The sequence below is a fragment of the Arachis hypogaea genome, chromosome 4 (assembly GCF_003086295.3).
Source record: "Arachis hypogaea cultivar Tifrunner chromosome 4, arahy.Tifrunner.gnm2.J5K5, whole genome shotgun sequence".
Lineage (NCBI taxonomy): Eukaryota > Viridiplantae > Streptophyta > Magnoliopsida > Fabales > Fabaceae > Arachis > Arachis hypogaea.
The window spans coordinates 1,345,189-1,364,310 of record NC_092039.1 but is presented as its reverse complement, the minus strand read 5'-3'; the positions used below and the strand labels follow the sequence as shown (position 1 = coordinate 1,364,310).

At 32.5% G+C, this 19,122-nt stretch overlaps 1 protein-coding gene across 2 annotated transcripts; it reads right to left on the bottom strand.

Annotated features, from left to right (window-relative positions):
- Positions 1-1,973: 1,973 nt before the first annotated feature.
- Positions 1,974-14,241, bottom strand: LOC112795620 (dolichyl-diphosphooligosaccharide--protein glycosyltransferase subunit STT3A). Of its 2 annotated transcripts, none has more exons than XR_011880834.1 (23): positions 13,869-14,237; positions 12,948-13,010; positions 12,685-12,740; positions 12,529-12,600; positions 12,255-12,360; positions 12,126-12,176; positions 11,759-11,854; positions 11,470-11,529; positions 11,247-11,360; positions 10,842-10,928; positions 10,573-10,676; positions 10,393-10,488; positions 9,925-10,045; positions 9,751-9,831; positions 9,530-9,661; positions 9,203-9,430; positions 8,673-8,816; positions 7,973-8,159; positions 7,802-7,899; positions 7,583-7,702; positions 7,412-7,499; positions 2,263-2,352; positions 1,974-2,161 (listed from the first exon to the last, which is right to left on the bottom strand). XR_011880834.1 is itself a non-coding variant. In XM_025837641.3 (23 exons), the coding sequence occupies exons 1-23, from the start codon at positions 13,986-13,988 to the stop codon at positions 2,105-2,107; spliced, it is 2,331 nt and encodes a 776-aa protein (XP_025693426.1). In that variant the 5' UTR covers positions 13,989-14,241; the 3' UTR covers positions 1,974-2,104. The 2 variants fall into 2 exon arrangements, 1 of the variants encoding a protein (XP_025693426.1); XM_025837641.3 differs by having other exon boundaries at positions 7,583-7,662; positions 13,869-14,241.
- Between the last annotated feature and the right edge of the window lie 4,881 nt (positions 14,242-19,122).

The window sequence follows — 19,122 nt, the reverse complement described above, 5'->3', positions numbered from 1 at the left end:
GTTGTCAATCCAATCTGATCTGATTGAAGCGGGATGGATACCACGAGAATAGTATTGTCAATCCAATCTATTACTACTTTTATTAATATGTGAGAACTCCACCAATCTTAAATGACTAGCTAATATAAGCTCTCAAAAACAAAAGAAACAAATTAATCGTACGATAATATTAAGGAGACAAAAAAAAAGTCAAAATTTGTCCTATTTAACATTCATTAAATGCGAAAATAATTAATGAATTTTAAATAAAACAAATTTTAACTGATTTTGACTAAATTTTTTGTTAACAAACATTCTCGTTAATTATATTAACATCCATGAAGCTTTAGAGCTTGAATAACTTAAATGTCATTCTAGAACTATACCAAAAGAAAAAAAAGAAAAGAAAAAAAGCTTCTTGGGCCATCTTCAATCCCACCATGCATGCATATGCTTCTGCTTTATGTGGTTGGAGGGACAAGGTAGGATTTTATGTGGCTGCCAGTAAAATCAGTCTCAATAAATTACAGCTGACCAAGCTATTCTTACTACTCTATCTTGATTACAAAAGGTATCCACAATAATTTTGATCAAAGTAACCAAAAGCATGTGCAAGGCAGCCTTGCATGTGGGGTTCAAGCTCCTTGTTGTGGGCTATTATCCTATGCTTACTATCCTTAACCTTGCATTCTCCGTAAATGTCCAAAAGAATATATCTTGTTGGGTTATTACAAGCATGGAATTTTCAAAGTTTGGGAATTGGTTTCTGATCTTATTTGCAATATTCCACCTTGTTCCCGAGTTATCCATTAAGTCTGATCTCTAACGGTTTTATCTAGCTCTCGATCTACTTTGGTACTCCAAATTAGGGGTGGCAACGGGGTGGGTAGGGGCAGATTTTTGCTCTACTCGACCGCCCCACCGTACAACAACCCGCATAGAACCCATCCTGCTTTTATCCGCAAGTAGTAAAACGTTGAACCTTAACCCGCCTCTACGGGTATTCACCCCGTCCCTACCCGCCCCTATAATTATTAAAATCTAATAAACAAAATTAAATTTCAAAATTTATATAACCATCATTACATACATAACATAAATTAAAAAAAATTTAAATATGATACAACATTATTAATTATTTACTAATTATTTTATATATATTATACATATTATATATTAAAATTATATATATTATATATATAGCGGGACAGGTAGGGACGGGTATTACCTAAACCCGATCCCGCCCCGCCCCTCTCAAAAATCCGTCTCGTTAAAAATCTGTCCCAGTGTGGGGTGGGTAATTACCAGACCCGAGCGGGTAGGGATGGAATGGGTACCGCGAGTTCAGGTAGTATTGCCAATTTGCCATCCCTACTCCAAATCTTGTGACCGTTTTGATTGGGTACCCATGGAGTTTCCAAATTTTCACGGATCTATCATCCCTACTTTTCTATAGACATCCTATCTTCAATACATTTCTTGCGTTCCAAATATTCCTCCATGTGTAGCTGGGACTATATCCATCATGAGCTTCCAGAAAATTTGATACGGTGTTGTACTTTCTTTGATTAGCTTGGCTGCTAGCGAATTTAGTCGCTTCATAAGTTTTGAGCCCTTCTTTTTGAAAATACTCTTGCAATTACGTGGGTAATGTACTATTGTATTAGTGACATGTAAAATAATGCTATACATCCAAATCTTTTTATGAATTAAATTTAACTAAATTAGATAAAAAGATTTTGAATAATACTAATCATAACTGATTTTTATTATATTAGATCGATTTTATTAAACTTGATTAATAAGAAGACTTATGTGTATATTCAATACGGAAGACGTTGAAGTGTTGAATCCAAGAGAAGCCTCCAACAAGCCAAATAGGAGGCATTTTATGCATGCGTGACGTGATGCGTCTGTCATACACGATTACGGAGTAAATCCATTTTATGCTGTGGCCTTTAAATCCTAAAAAGATGAGATCATGATCCTTCAACTAGAAAACTAATTCCAAATCTTTCATTGATCATTCCATACTCATGACAGACTCACTAATTTTTCTGCAAAATCTCTCGATGAACCTTGTATACATTAACAAGTGCTTAAGCAATTAAATGTCATTTATAAGCTAAAACGGGTTTCTTCTTGTTCCTTTTCTTTTCGAGGTGGTCGTTGAGCTTGTTTTCTGCAAAAAACAAGAATGAGAAGATCAGTTATGACTACGATCAATACACTTTAATCAGATATCACAATAGAAACTAGGCATGTAAGAAACCATATAAATACCGATTTTGATTTTTTGTTCTTTCCCCGAATCCTGTTCTTTGGAGGTTTCAACTTGTAAATCCGAACCATCCAATGGTGAGTTGTGAATACCTGAAGGCATTAAAAGCCATGAAGACATCGAAAGAGCACATAAACGGCCAATGCCATATCAACAACATAATGAGATTGTTCCTAAAAGACAGATCAAACCATTGATTGTTGCTTTGATATCACAACTTGAAACCAAATCCACAGTGGACTTATTCAGTGCAGAGAGGATGTTAAATACCAACAAATAATGAATCAACTGTAACGGGAAAAAGATATGAAGAAAATTGATAATTAAGACTAAAGTCGCATATGGATATTGACAACTTTCTGAGAGAAATGGAAACAGTGACTCTGTACTCCAGATGACAAATTATATGTCTAATGGAGGAAAAACGTGGGATTAACTATCCAAAAACAAGCACATAGTATTGAAGAACATCCTAAGCATGGAAAAAGAATGATAGAAAGTTTAAATTCTAGGGTAAAGGATATTTTTTTGTCTACGAAGTTTTTGAAAAGTTTTAGAAAAATACCCCTAACATTTAATTTATTTCAATTTTCTCTAGTGTTTTAAATATGTTTCAATTATATCCTTTAGTAAAATTTTTGCAAGACAATATTTTTCCCAATATTATCCCTACTCATTTATACTATATCGACTTTATCAACGTAATCATTGTCCACTCTCCCCTCTTTCATCTTCACCACCAATCACCCACCTACATCATCAAAATTAACATCCTTTATCCTCCATCGCCGCCACATCTCACCCTTTGACCTTTGTCACTGCCCCACCACCACCTCTGCCTTCACCCCTTACCCTCATTCCGCCACCACCAAAGTGAAATAACACCTCATTCCACACCACTCACCCCTTTGTAGGGGTTAATATTGGAATAGAAATATTTTGACTAACAAAATTTGACCAAAGGATAAAATTGAAATATATTTGGACAAAATTGAAACAAATAAAACAGTAACGATATCTTGGAAACTTTTCTATTGAAAATCGGCATGTAGTTGATAGTTAGTAGTTTAGCATTTATGCATGTGGTTAATAGTTAGTAATTTAGCATTTATGATAGTAATTGATAGATATCTTTATATATCCCTTGTTTTGGATGAAATGTAAGCAACGAGTTATTTCTCTTATTTTCTCTACATTAACATGATATCAAAGGCTAGAGAGAAAATTCATTGTGTACCAAAAAGTTCCATTATCCTTTTGTAATCTTTTTCTTTCTAAAACCATGTCTTTCCAATCACTAGAATACCCCCCCGGTCATATTCTTCTCTCCGGCAGCCTAACAAAACACATTCTGGCTACCATCCACTACCGTCAAAATTGTTCTAGTGCCCCGCTATTCAATCAGGACTCCGTCAGCTTCACCTTGTCTTGTGTTGTCCAAGCCTGTCATCAGAACCGTCGTCTGAGAAGCCGGCGCCGTGAGGGTGCGTCCATTGCGTATTCTGTCGTTGATTGCACTATCGTGCTCAGATGGTTGTCCCCTTTCCAGAATAGGATTTTGCTCAACCATCCACTTTCCATATACAATTCTATGTGATTTTCCCTTTTTGCCTCCAAAGCATTTCCTGCCTTGTTTTGTCGATCCCCATGGCTACTACTACTTCTACTACTACTTGCTACTAATGTTGGTGCTAGTGGCCCTAAGAATGAAAACTCTACTTTCAGTAGTTATATTAGTGTACCTCATTCCACTGACAAACTTGTTGGAAGTAATTATTATTCTTGGGTATCTGATAATAAGTTGTGGCTAATTGGCTAGGATTATGCAGAACATCTTACCGAAAAGGCTAGAGAAATTAATGACATTGACCATGCTAAGTTGATTAAGATTAATGTCCAACTTTGTAGCGTTATCAAGAACACCATCCACTCTTCAATTAAACAGATTTCTTTTGTGCACGTCACTTGTGAAGCCATTTGGATGCAGGCAAAGGCACTTTTGACAACAATTATATGGGATTTGTCAAAACCTTATGAGCAATTCCATTAATGTCCAACTTTGTAGCGTTATCAAGAACACCATCCACTCTTCAATTAAACAGATTTTTTTGTGCACATGTCACTTGTGAAGCCATTTGGATGCAGGCAAAGCCACTTTTGACAACAACTATATGGGATTTGTCAAAACCTTATGAGCAATCCCCACCTCCCCCCCCCCCCCCCACCCCCACCCCCAAAAATCAAATTGATAGTCCTTTGTCTGTATATTTAGGAAAGATTCGTAGTACTCTCCACAATTTCAATGAATTATTGCCTCGTGCTACTTCCCTAGAAAAGAGTTGGAACAACAAAGCACATTCTTTATGTGGCATTGTATGATTTACCTACTGACTATTTTGGTACTTGTGATTTAATACTCGGGTCCCCAAATGTTTCGTTCCTTAATATGATTTGGCCCTCATTACTTCGGGTTCCAGCTAAACATTTTATTGAACCTGCCAATGTATCAACTTCCATTGACAGATTAGATCTTATCTCAAACTCAAGCTTGAGGTCGTTCCCGCAATAGCAATTGCAATTTGGGTCGACAACGCCAGAAATCTGATCATTGTCATCGCATGGGTCATATCATTGATAAGTGTCGGACTCTTATTGGTCGTCCGCCATAATCACTCAACATTGCTCAGACCAGTGCTCCCACCATAATCTGATCTCACCATAATCCCATTACAATTATTTTCTAAAATGGTTCGAACCGTCAGCAATCTAATGTCACTGCTCCTGTGATGAAAATTGGTAACTCTTATGCTTGCATCTGTCAATCCCAAAACTTGGGCCCTTGGGTCATTGATTCTGCTGCGACAAACCATATCTCTAGTAATAGAACTCTTTTAGCTAAAATTTCCATGTTTGATTATCTACCTACAATTACCTTGGCTAACGGATCTTCCACACAATCTTTGGGGGTTTACAATGCCCATCCATTCCCCTCAGTGTCCATTAAATCTTTTTATTTGTACCTGGTTCTCTTTTTAACCTTTTATCTGTTAGTTGTTTAACTCATTATCTAAAATATAAGATCTCTTTCACTGAAGATTCTATCTTTATATAGGACCGGAGCTTGGGCAGATTGATTGGCATCAGATGTGAGTCCAATGGCCTTTACAATTTTTCCTCGTCTCGTATCTACAATCTCTCCACTAACCCTCTCACCATCCATGCTCGGGTAGGATATCCCAACCTTCCCAATCTTAAGACAATGGTTAGTTGAGCACAAAAATCGTGTGCTCATACTCCTCACTAACATGGGTTAGTTGAGCACAAAAATCGTCATTTAATTGAAACCACTAAGACGACTCTTCATCATTATCATGTTCCCCATTCCTTTTGGGGAGATGTCCTCTCTGTGTTATCTATAGGTGTACCTGGTTAAGGTTAACCAAAACAACCATACCTGATTTCAGTTAACCCGGAATTTGATTAGGTTAGTAAACCAAATTGGTTTTAAATGAAAAAACCAGTCATTAACCAATTACAAAAAAATAAACCAGTTTTAAACCGATTCTAAATATAAAAACCAATTTTAAAAAATAACCAGCTTTTCACTTGAAAACCGGTTTCTTATTTAAAAAGATTTTTCATTTTTAAAATTTAATTTATAAACCAATTGTTAAAATCTGTAACACATTTATATTACAAAAACTAATTTTATACCTCCAACCCATAAAACCAGTTTTGGTTTTGGTTAACACGTTTACAAATCAGTTTTATCAATTTGGTTAACCGTTTTTTTAAAATGGTTATAACAGGTTCTTCCAGCAGGTTCCTCTGCTCCTGATCTAGCACAGGGAAATTCATTTTTTTAATATTTTTTCCTTTGTTATTTATTTTATAAATTTTTATGGAATTGTTCAAAGAGGAGTGCTAGGGAGTTAGCAAATTTTGTGATTTGTAGCCATCAATTAGCCATCATTGGTGTTTTTAATGGTGTGAGATTTCATCTAATGGTGTAGGATTACTCACTTTTCTTTTGCTGGTTAAGTACTAGCCAGATTTAACTGGCCCCCTAAACTTTCTCTTGTTGAAAAACTCTAATTGTTGCTTATTTATGGGAATTGTTGATTCATAAAATTCTGATTTAGATGTTTGTTGAGATTTGTTGACTTGATGCTGAATTTATGTTTTTTTTTTTTAATTCTGATTTAGGAATCTAGGGTTTGTTGAGATTTATTGCTAATTTATGGTTTGTTTTTTTTTTTAATTCTGATTTAAGAATTTAGGGTTATATTGAAATTTGTTGCTTATTTATGGAAGGAGGGCTGGCACAACATCAAGCCAGGCGGTTTGGAGGTTTAAGCCCGTTTGAGTTTGGCAGATCCCTGCTATTAGACGGGTTTGGGCGGGACAGGTAGCCCGCTTTGACACCCCTACTTTGCAGTAGGTGGGGCTAGTCGATTCTTGAATTCACCATGTCAAACTCATTGGAATGCCAATGATTCGTATCCTAAAATATATCAAAGTAAAGGACTTCTTTACAAGGATAAGGGCCATATAAAGATAGTCGGATCCAATAGATAGACTTCCAACCTCGCTATTTTGTTTTTATAGGTGGCAATCTTATCTCTTGGAAAAGTAAGAAGCAAGATGTGGTTTCACGATCTAGCGCTGATGCAGAATATCATGCTATGGCATTAACTTCATTGTAATGTGGCTAAAACAACTTGAAGAACTCCAATTTGGGAAAATAGAATCTATGATTCTTGTATGTGACAATCAAGTAGCTTTGCATATTACCTCTAATCTAGTTTTTCATAAGAGGACTAAACGCATAGAGGTTGACTGTCATTTTACTAGACAAAAGATTCTATCTGGAGATATCACCACAACCTTTGTTAGTTCAAATGACCAACTAGCAAATATCTTAACTAAGGTTCTAAGAGGCCCTACAATAAGTTACGTATGTAACAACCTTGGTATATTGATCTAGATACTCAAGCTTAAGGGGAAATGAAAGATGATATTGAATATATACTTGTTGGATGAAATGAAAGCAATGAGTTTTTCTCCTATTTTTTGTACATTAACATTTTCGAAAATTTCGAGAAAAAAGGTATACTTTATTCTAAAATTTATAATAAAAATCAAGCTGACCTCTTCAAAATGGGTAAGTTTGAAATATTTCTTGCCAATTTCTGTCCGCCTCACTCGGTCAAAGGCCTTACCATCTGTCTCCACAAATCTGGAACAATTACAGGATAGAGCAGATAAGTGGATTAAAAATTGACAATGCAAAAACTTAGAAACTAAATAAGAAAAGCTGACCTGTAGTACGAAAGTTTATACATCAGGCAGTTTAACATAGTTGGTGTGGCCATAGAATCAATTCGATACTGACCATCCCTCTTTTGAACAAGAAAAGTGAAATGCATGTTAACAATCCTCCTAACAAGCCATGAAGGAAGGAAGCTACAGTTGAAGAACTTCCCACATGAAATATAGATGCCTTGATAAAATAATCTACATTGCATATGTGTAACTTACTAAGTAATCTGGTTCCTTTATGTGCGGGAAGACACCCCCTCCAATACGAACCATCCACAGGAACTTGTTAATATCATCACTAGGATAGCCAACCAGTCCTAATAATAGGTTAGCAACAAATCAGAATAGGGTGACTTGACAAAGATAATCTCAACAAAGAAGAGAGTCAACCTCCAAAGACAACAAGAACATATTTGACATCCAAGGAGTGGAAAATTTCCCAAGCTGCCTTCTCTGGAGAAGACATGGCAGTGCCAACAGTAGCAATATGTGTGTTATTCCAAGTATTATTGTCAACAATCACAGTTCGGTTAGCCATGGCAGTTGTTTGGTATCCATAATCCCACCAAGATGCCACCTATAACAAATTGTGCATTGCATCAATATCTCTAACCGTCCATGAATGTGCATAAAAAAACCATTAAAAGAATACTTCCCAATAACTTGAATCACTCATTCATAACTTCCACTTACCAACTGCCCATTGATAAAAGCATAAGAAACAAATCAACATGTTCATGGGATCCAATAGTTTCTCTAGAAAGGTATATTTTGACCTATAGGTAATTCATGACCAGTTGGATCACCTAAAATATGTATGAACCAATTTGCTTGGCAACAGAAATATCACACTTGTAGGTTTCAAGAATAGTATAAAACAAAGAAAATAAAGCTCAAAATCAAGTTTCTACAAACAATGATTTTCAAAGGTAATATAAGTAGTAAGCCTACATGTTGATCTTCTAAGTGGTAAACGTAAAACAGACACCTATCAGGAAAAGCAATGAAACTCACTTTATCATCTAAGTGAGTTTTATATGCTGGACAAAAACTTTTGCCCAAATAGTTAAGGAAAAGCAATGAAACTCACTTTATCATCTACGTCTGTATTATGACTCAACCAAGCATAAGCCTCTCTAAAATCATCAAAAACATGAAGTCCATCATTTGAATGTGAGGTTAGAACAATAGAAGGTGCTGAATAAGCTTCTGCTGCTGCCCATACACAGTGAACCTACAAGATAGACCATAAAAATGAGGTCACCATAAACATCACAAAAGCTATATATTTTTCACATGCACAATGGCATGAAGGGGCATTTATGTTATTAAATAATAACCTAAGAATCATAGAAGTACATTATATTCCTATTTAGTATTAAGCAGCAGATTTGTACAATATTTACCATGATGTATTCAGCTAATTAAAGTAATTTGTAAAGTGGTAGTTAATGTTAGTTGAATATGAAGAAATAAATTGTCAATTCCCACTGGACAAACAGAAACTAGATTAAAGAAAACATTTCACCTCATATGTCAAGTAGATAATAGAAACTAAAAATTGAACAGTATCCTGCTTAGAAAACTATAAAAAGGTAGAGAAAAAGAAAGTCAAATTACCACATAGAAGGCAACCAGCAAGACAAGTAAGATAACAGCAATGATGGATGCCTCAAAGGGCAAGACCGAAAGCCTCTTCTTAATTTGGAACTTGGTTGGAGGCTTTTCCACAGGCTCCTTTTCCTTCTTCTTGCTCCTTTTTGTCATCCGTTCCTTTGGTGTATCCTCGTTTTTATCTGTCTTTATTGTGTCATCCAGCACAACATTTTCAGAACTGGCATCCCTTGCCTTGATATTGATAGTCAAAAAACACAAAATGTAATGAAGTTAATAGAAGAATGTAAAGCAGTGCTCAATCTGACGAGGATTGAAAAAACAGAAGCCTACATCAATATGGGAATGATCTGATAGGCTTGGTAGCTGAAACTTAATTGATCGTGTGAAAACATCAAAAGCTTGAGAAAGAGCGATTCCAGATAAGATGCAAGCCGCAGGAGCAAGCACAAGCATCAGGCGAACCTGATATTTGAAATGTCAAATAGAATGCTTTACATAAGATAAAAGAAACAACGTGGTAAGTGTTAGATTACTGTCTAGATTATTCTTACCATGACTCCAGAAAAATATACTGATAGTACAATATAGAGTACCGCAAACAAGCTTGCATCAGAAAGGGGTGAAAAGCAAGCCTACATCAGAAAGGGGTGAAAAGCAAGCACCAATCATGACTAAGTACTATAAGCAAAATAAATTAAACATCCTTTACTCAAGCAAAAGCTTACAATTATGCCAGCTGGAATCAAGAATGCCAACACATTTATATCCATAAAGTAAGAAGGCCAAGTAGGTGGCTGATGCTCGCTAACACTAGCAATGATTGGTATATACTTGCTTGCATAGGTACTGTAAATAGACAAACAGTTAAAATCTTTGCAACTGAAATCTTGAAAAGAAAATATTTTGCATAAAAGTGTCTAAAGATAAGCATATTTAGCTATATTTAATAACTTCATGGGTAAAATGATATTCTGCTGAACAGTGTATTTATGTAGGCAATCATATTTAGCTATATTTAATAATTCTAAAACTATCATGAAAATTATAGGATCAACAAGCACTCCAAACACAAGTAACAAAACAGGATGTGAGAGGTCATGCCATAAAACTGAAATTAATTTTCCAATACTTATTTTTCGGGTTGAGTAACAAAATCAAGAGTATAAAAAGAGAGCAGCAAATGAAGCACTTACGGATCAAGTAGACTTAAACTTCTTCCACTCCAACCCTTTGTTGGGCTAGAAGCTACAAGGGCTATTATTACTGCTACCATTGCACAACACACTGCCCTGTAAAATACAGACACGGAATCAATTTAATTTCTCACTGGATTATTTGGTGTAGTCAAATAAGCTAATTAAATGGATACTAACAGGCCAATGGAAACAACTAGTGCCAAAGCTACTTTGAACATTTTCGGGGAAAGAATCCCTTTGATATAGTACACAAGAGCCACCACATGGATGATAATAAAAACCTGCACAAGAAAATTAGGGGAAAAAGATAAGGCTTAAAAGAGACTAATTAATAGGATATGAATAGAAGGAAAAATACAAAACATGAGTTAAATATTACTTAATAGGTTAAAACACAAACTTGGATACTTTTCTTTACTTTATCCAAAGAATAAATGAAAACACACCAGAAATGATGCAAAATGCTCTGATGTCATTACAGCATTAAACCCAACAACAGGCACCAGGGCAGCCAGCAGTGTGCCCAATATAACCTGCACAGAGAGAATTCATAATGTTAATCAGTATCTAGACAAGAATCAGAGAACAGACATTCTCTAATTATGTACCATGCACAGTTCACATCTAATCTTAATTCCAATTCCAGGTCTAGTTGGTATAACAAGTAAGTAAATGCTGGTTATATAACACTTCACTCTGAATACCAAAACTACCATAAACAATATTCAGATTAGGGCTTACCTTTCAAACCTGAGATAAAGTAATATGCATTTTTCCAACTCCAAACCAAACAAAGGCAAAAGCATTCATTTAAAATCTTACATAACTACATGATCAAAATAGATACTTACAAGAGGTGCATATGCAATGTACAGCCGTGAAGAATAGCGACCAGTAACTATGCACAAGAGTACATGCATTGGAATAAGGTTAATGATAAAAGTGTACCCTCCCCATGAGCAAACCTGCATAATAAGAAAGGTTGGTAACATAAATAAGAAGATAATAGATTGGGAAAAGACAACAATAACAGCAATATAAAAATAATAATAATAATAATAAAATAAAAATTACCATATAAAAGTATGATAGTGAATTCAAAGTTGCATAAAAGAGGGATCCAGTATTTAGTGTCTGCATAACATATAAATAAAGTCAGAATTCAAATACCTTAAATATAGAGAAACCAAAATAATCTCTATGCTGAGTTGTACATAACAGACAGTTAATCATAATACTAAAATAACCTATCATCACACAACAATGATAATACGTTCTAACGGTTGAGGGAAATGTCTACAAAACAAACATCTTTAAAGAATTCCATTCAATATAAGTAAACTTGTTTGTTTCCATTGTGCACCTTAATATAGAGATAGAAAGTGAAGATCAATGCAAATATAGCCACAGCTTCATTATCATAGCTTCCAGCCACTGATCGAGATATATATGAAGGGACCTGCAAACATGACAAGATTTAGTGAAAAGCAACCCATTACACGTAAGAGAATTGAGGGAACAACAACCACAACATATCAGAAGAGGGAAACCATTGTGAGAGTACGCCATTTATTTTACAGACATACACATAACAGTGATTTGAACATTTCAGATGTTCCGAATGACTGAAACAATAATTTTGATCATTGTGACCTTAATAGAAATGTTTATAATGAATAGAAAATTGCAAACAAAGCAATCATTAAATCACAGCCTGTTAAGAAATTCACCATGGCCAAAAGAGCAGCTGCTGTCAAGCCAGCTCCAACACCCTTAATCTCCTACAGAAAGCAGCCACAGCAAATTAGCAAACAACAAAAATGTAAAAGGCACAATTTAGTTATGAACAAACCACAAACCTTTGTCAGAAGATAAGTTGCCCATGAAGCAAAGGCAGAGAAAATAGGTGCAGTAAACACACAGACAGTTTCTACAGAGAGGGGGATGTTCAAGGAATGCAAAAACCTGACACCAGAAGAGAATGATCCAAAAGTATAAACCAGCCTAATAAACTTTGAAATAATTGCTTACATTACATGGTATTAACATTTGCAGTTATTTGCTAGAAAAAAAAAATAAATAAATAATAGAATAGGACAACTATCTCTAGCTGTGTACTTCAAAATACTTTACCAATATAAGGTTCCTGCTGTCAAGGTCAGACCAGGATAGACAGTCCCACCAATTACACGACCAAGAGGATACCTAGAAATAGAATAGCAACATGAAAACTAAATTAAACTAAATATATGGGGGAAAACAGTGCCAATCTAAACACCAGCTACTTACCAGGTTCGGTCATCAAACCAGTTCCAGAAATCATATATCCCATTTTTTGTCAAAAACTGAAACCAACAACATGTTTGTCATCTCCTGTGAACCTTTATCATATTGAGATTAAAAAAGTGATAATGAACAAATGCTGCATATGGCTGTGAAAAAAAAAAAGTCAATTTTAAAATGCCATTAAACCAGCATAGAAGACTTCTCATTTCTCCAGAGAATATTTGGTAACATACATAAAGCAGTTTTTTTTTGCAAATAATGCTCACCTGTGTGACTCTATAATTGAAATATGGATCAAATTCGTGAATGACACTCTCATACTTTATAACCTGCATACAATGCCCCAACAAATTGAAATGTATAAAAAAACTGTAAATACATAAAAAAAAAGGAAAATGTTTAATCTCTGAACTTTCAAAAGCATATATTTCAAAATCAACAAAACAACATTCTAAATTAGTGCTAGTCAGTTCATATAAATGCGTACACTATCACTATTTCAAAATAATCATTTCAACCAAAATTACCGGAGAAACCTACACGTAACACAAAATATAAGTACACTAAATGCATTCATGCTACTGGTTTCGTACATAAAAAGAAATTATAGAACTACAATTTTACAAACTACAATTCAACCAACCCGAAGACTTAAATTTACAACTTTCTAATGTACATATTAATACTAGAATTATTAACTCCAATATTTGTAAAGAACCAGAAAATTCACTTTTGAGATTTCAAATGTAAATTTAAAATCATACCACATACTAGGACGATTATATATCTTTATCGTATCTTGCTTTGCATTTCATCAACTGATTCTATGTATTACTCTGTAGCCAATAGTTGAAACACTCTTAAATCATTCACTTAACTAGTGAATGATAAATGAATATCACTTAGTAAAGTCCCTAACAATGTCAGAACAGTTACAACTAAGTAAACGTGATTTAGCTATCGTGTTTCTTTAGCTTTTTTTTTCTTCTCAGCCACGTTGTCAACAACGAAAACACGATAATTACAAACTCTATTGCTATATACACAAGACGAAACGATTAGATTGAACATTTAGCGCTTCAGCTGAATTGAGAAGCATCAAATCGCACTGACAATCGAAAAAAGAGGAAATGAGGCGTAGGTAACAGATCTGTGGAAGCAAGAGGAGTTTCGACGAAAATGCTTACAGAGAAGAGACGGATCGAAAAGGCGAGAACACCGATCAGGAGCAGGATGAGAAATGCGAGCACGCTTCCGAAGGCGTTCCTGATGAGGACATCACCGTTGGGGGCATCGGAGGCCGCCATTGACGGCCAAGAGAAGGGAGCCGGCGGCGAGGCGACCCGAGGGTTGAGAGCGAATCCGAGGGTAGAGGCGAGGCGAGGTGATGGCGATAACCGGGGAAGGGCGACGGCGGCAGGCAAGGTTTGAGAGCCAGAGAGAGTGAGAGGTGGTTGTGAGAACCTGAGAGGGCGAGTCTGAGAGTGGGATTTTGAGATGGAGAAGACTAGGCTATGATATGGTGCGGGAGAGTGTAGCTGCAGCTGAGCGGTATGAAAGTCACTGTTGACGTGGCAAGGTGCTGTTGAGCTTGCAATAGACCTGTGACGAAATTTTGCCACGCTGGTTCATGTCATTGGTTGTTGGACTTTGCCTCTCGGGTCTTTGGATAACGACGGCTTTACGGCGAATTGGCCATACACCTACGTTAGAGTATTTACCAAAATATGTGCAAAAATTTTTTGAGAAAAACCAAAATATTCTTCACAATTATCTCAAGAGATAAAGAAGTTTTTGATAAAAAAATATCTAATTCAATTTTTAAAATTTATTTTTATAGGACTAATTAATTCTTATGCCAAAAAAAGTTAATGTAAAAAAAATTAATGTTATTTTTTTTATACTAATCAATCCTAAAAAAAAGATAATTTACCTAAATAAATAAAGTTAGTGAAATCTTTATCCAAAAGGGAAGCAACCACGGTTTCTCGTTTCTACATAAACCGTGGCTGTCAGGGACGGATTATGAATAGTGGGTATTGTTACAAAGGGAGAAAGCAAAGCATAAATCGTGGCTGGCTCCCACAGTTTATGAAGAGGGTGCAGTAAAAGTAAACCACTCTAGCTTCCCACATTTTATGTGTTAGGGACTATAAATACATAATCCGCTGAAGCTCCAATAATAATTATTGATATTCATCCAATATGTTTTCTTTTTTTTTTTGTATCTTATTAAAAAATAAAAAATTTTACTCCAATTACAGTTAGACATACTGAAATATTATCACGTATCAGTGTGTTCAATTTTATTTTTAATATGAATTTTTTAAATGAATTTAGAAATAATATATATTATTATTTATTAAAATAAAAAATATTTTAAATACTTTGTATAATTAAAAGAAGATATTAAAAATAGTTAAAAAATTATTTTGTATTTTAATATGAATAAAATATTAAAATATCATTGTAATTTATCTAAAAAATATTTTATATTTTATATATATACGTATCTCTATGTCTTATAAGATTTTAAAATTCGTGTGTTTACATATCTCATGTCACCCGTGTCCGTCTACATCATAGATAATTATTCCTTAAATACTATAAATAAAAGGCTAAATGTGTCCCAATAAATAGGGGTGGAAAAAGGTTAAGTCAAGTGAGACTTTTTATTCAACCTTACTTAACCTAGAATTTGTTAAAGGCCTAATAATTTTTTTTTACCAAAATAAAAATATTATTTTTAAAAAATTAATTTTTAATAAAAATATTTATATATAATATATCATATTTAATATTTATAAAAAAATTTAAATTTTTAAAATATACAAAAATATTTATAATTAAATATAATAAATTTAAAATAAGTTATTTTTATTGATAGCAGCTTATAAATAAGTTATTTTGTGTTTAGATTTTTAGTTATAAAAATATTTATTTTAAAGTTGTAGCGTTTGAATAAATAAGTCAAAAAATACAATTTTTTCACAAAAAATTGATAATAACAAATACTTTTTAATATTGAATGTTGATTTTCTATAACCTAATCACTAAGATTATAATTATTTAGGCAATTAATTCTTTGTTTGCTCTCTTATTAGTTTCATTTTTTAGGTAGAAACGGTTCTTCTACTTCATCTTCACCCATAACAGTGTTCTTATATGTGGTAAATAGTAATAAAATTTTAATTCACAATAATCTTGATGGCAATGCCAAAGAAATTATTGTGTAGTAGTCAGTAGCCGAACTTAAAACAAATTTTTGGAGGGGCCATCATAGAAAATAATTATCAAAAAACTTTTGATATGAACCCCATTTAAGATAAACTCGTCTAATTTCATCTCTCCGATTTGGATGATATTGCCAGATTTAAAGCCATTTTTAAGGTCTCGTTCCAAAAAATTAAGGTCAAACTCATCGCATGTAACTTTTGAACTTTTGAAGGTTGTATCTCACTTTCTTCGTGATTCATTAAAGTAGAAGAACTATCCACAGGTATTGATATTGTAAAAGTTATATGTTCTCCTTTTTAAATATTAGCCTTCTTCTTAAAAAATGTATCAATTTTTTATTTTTTATTATTATTTTATATAAAAATTGGAATATATATCCTATAGAATATGTAAAGAAGAAGTTAAAAAGACAAATATTAAAATTTATAATATTTATTGAATTTTTTATCAATTTATACAAATACAATAATATTAATACTTATTGAATATTCTATTATTTTTTATCATATAAAAAATTAAATTAAATAAATAGTAAAATATAAAATAATATTAAATTAAATAAATAAAAATATCTAATTTTTTATATTTGAACTTAAAGGTAGAGAAAGTGTTGCTTATTGAACTTATTGGGTACTTTAAGTCATAGTAAAGTATGTAAACCAATTGAACTATTTTTTATCTTTTAAAAAAGTATTACTAATTTTTTTATAAAAAGTTTGGGGGAGGCCATGGTTCCCCTTGTCTGAATTAAGCTCCACCACTGGTAGTAGTGTTTGCTGTTTTATTGTGTATGATATGGTAGATACAAATAAAAAATAAATGTGAAATGTGTGTTAATGTATATTTTGTTGCTTCTTTTTATTTTTTTTTACTTCTATTAAAATTTCTTCCTCTTTTATTGGGGTCAAGAACTTGCTATAACTAACTATAAAAATAATAACAGCTCTATAAAAATAAAATCACATAGAAAAAAATAAAATTAAAACTGAGATTTTATACTGCACACAATGTTAAATACAAATTTAATAATAAAAATAGAGTAGTAAAAAAAACTGGAAGGAATATATGCAATATGTGGTTCAGATGGAACATTGTTTTAAAATTGTGGTGGAAGATCAATATTTTCAGCAGATAAATCATTACGTCAAAATGATGATGGAAGGCCAATACTTCATAAACCGTTATAGCCCACAACGTTTTATCATCACCTCGCAGCCTTAGTAAACCGTGGTGGCTTGTCACGGTTTACACACAACACACACCATTCATAATCCGTCCCTGGCAGCCACGGTTTATGTAAAAATGAGAAACCGTGTTTGCTTTCCACAGATTACATAGAAAGGTGAAAATGCACATGCACGTAACATATTTCTGTTTTATGTATTTGGGTAAAGGTTTCACCAACGTTATTTATTTGAGTAAATTGTCCTAAAAAAAATATCAGAGACCGAATTAAATATTTTTTTTTGGGACTCGTTGTTCTTTCGAGATAATTATCGAGAATTAAATAGGTTATTCACTCAACTTTTTTTAAATTAAACACTTTTTTTGTGACTAATTAAACACTTTAAAATTTTAATGTTTTTAATTTTTTATTATAAAATTTAAAAAACAAAAAATATTAAAAACAAAAACACAAACAGAACACATTCTAAATTTTCTAAATTCAAAATATTCAAATAATTTTTTATATTTATTTTCGTTACACAATCCAATCTCTTTTTATTTTGATTCGTTAGTCATCAATAATAATTATTAGCGTGAAATATTAACTTGCATAAGATGAATAATAAAATACTCTCCTAAAAAATTTAAAAATCTCAAAATAATCTCCAAAAATTTTTTAATATTTCAAAACAATTCCTTTGATACATATATTTTCAACAAATGTGCCATTAATTGTGGAAAATCTACACAACAATATTAATTGTTTTTAAACTAATAAATTTTAATTTTAAAACTTTTATTTATTTATCTCAAATTTAATTATTTATATTTAAAAAAATTATGTATTCTTAAAATAAATTATAAATTAATTTTAAAAAGACACTTTTTTTAATAAATAATTTAAAATAAATAAACTCATATTTTTTTGACCATACAAGATATTAATTTAAGAGTAATTTATATGAATAAATTGAATGTAGTTGAAAATTATACATATGTCCTAAACACAAATAGATTATTACATGGCGTGTTCTCAACACCTCCATATAAATCGAATTAACCTCGTTTGAATTATAGTAGTGTACAACTCCAAGGATAAATAGAATTCAATAGATTTGATTTGTTACAAAACTCCACTTTATATAAATCGAAACATATTAATTCGATTTACTGGTGGACTCTCTAAATAAGGGTTCAAATTAGCTTTCACATGATTTATATTCACAATACTCTCTCGCCTCTCGAATCATAAGCTGAGAGATTTTTTTCAGAACACAAAACGACAAAGTTTAAAATTGCAATTACAAAGGACGACTCGAATCATATTTATCAATTAGACGGACGATAACATTAATGAGGAGGTGAGTACATAAAATTCCGTTCTTCATGTTAGATTAACAATGTTAGCAATTTTTAGTAAATTAGAACTATTATATTCTAAATATTAATTAGAGCAGTGATTTACAAATTTTTATTAGAATTTTAAATTAGAAATGTTAGTGACAATAATAATTTAAAATTGTTTTAAATTATATTTAAAAAAAATAAAAATATTAGTGATAGGTGAATGTAGATACTTTGGAGATTTAATTTATGTGGATATTAAGCTAGAGTATCATGTATGGTAGAAACTCCATGATTAAACTTTTGACATTTTAGGATAAGATTGTCATCATTTTTGCTAAAGACGTACTTAAGCTTGGTTTAGTTAAATTTTTTGAAGAGGTGATTGAGCTTTTTAAAATGTTTGTGTATTTGTATTTGCAGTTTTTAAAAGTTTTGGATACTTTTAAAAGTAGTTAAAGAGAGTTTTTTTAAAGTTAGTTCGTATTTATCAAAATTAAAAAGTCTAATATAATCTCATATATTAATTAATATCTAAATTTAATTCTTACATTAATGTCTATTATAATATTTTTAAATTTTAAAAGCTATTTTATCAAATACACTTGTTATATTTGTGCTTATTAAAAATTATTTTTAATTTAATTACTAAACACAAATACTACCATTTTTAAAAAACTAACTTTATAAGTT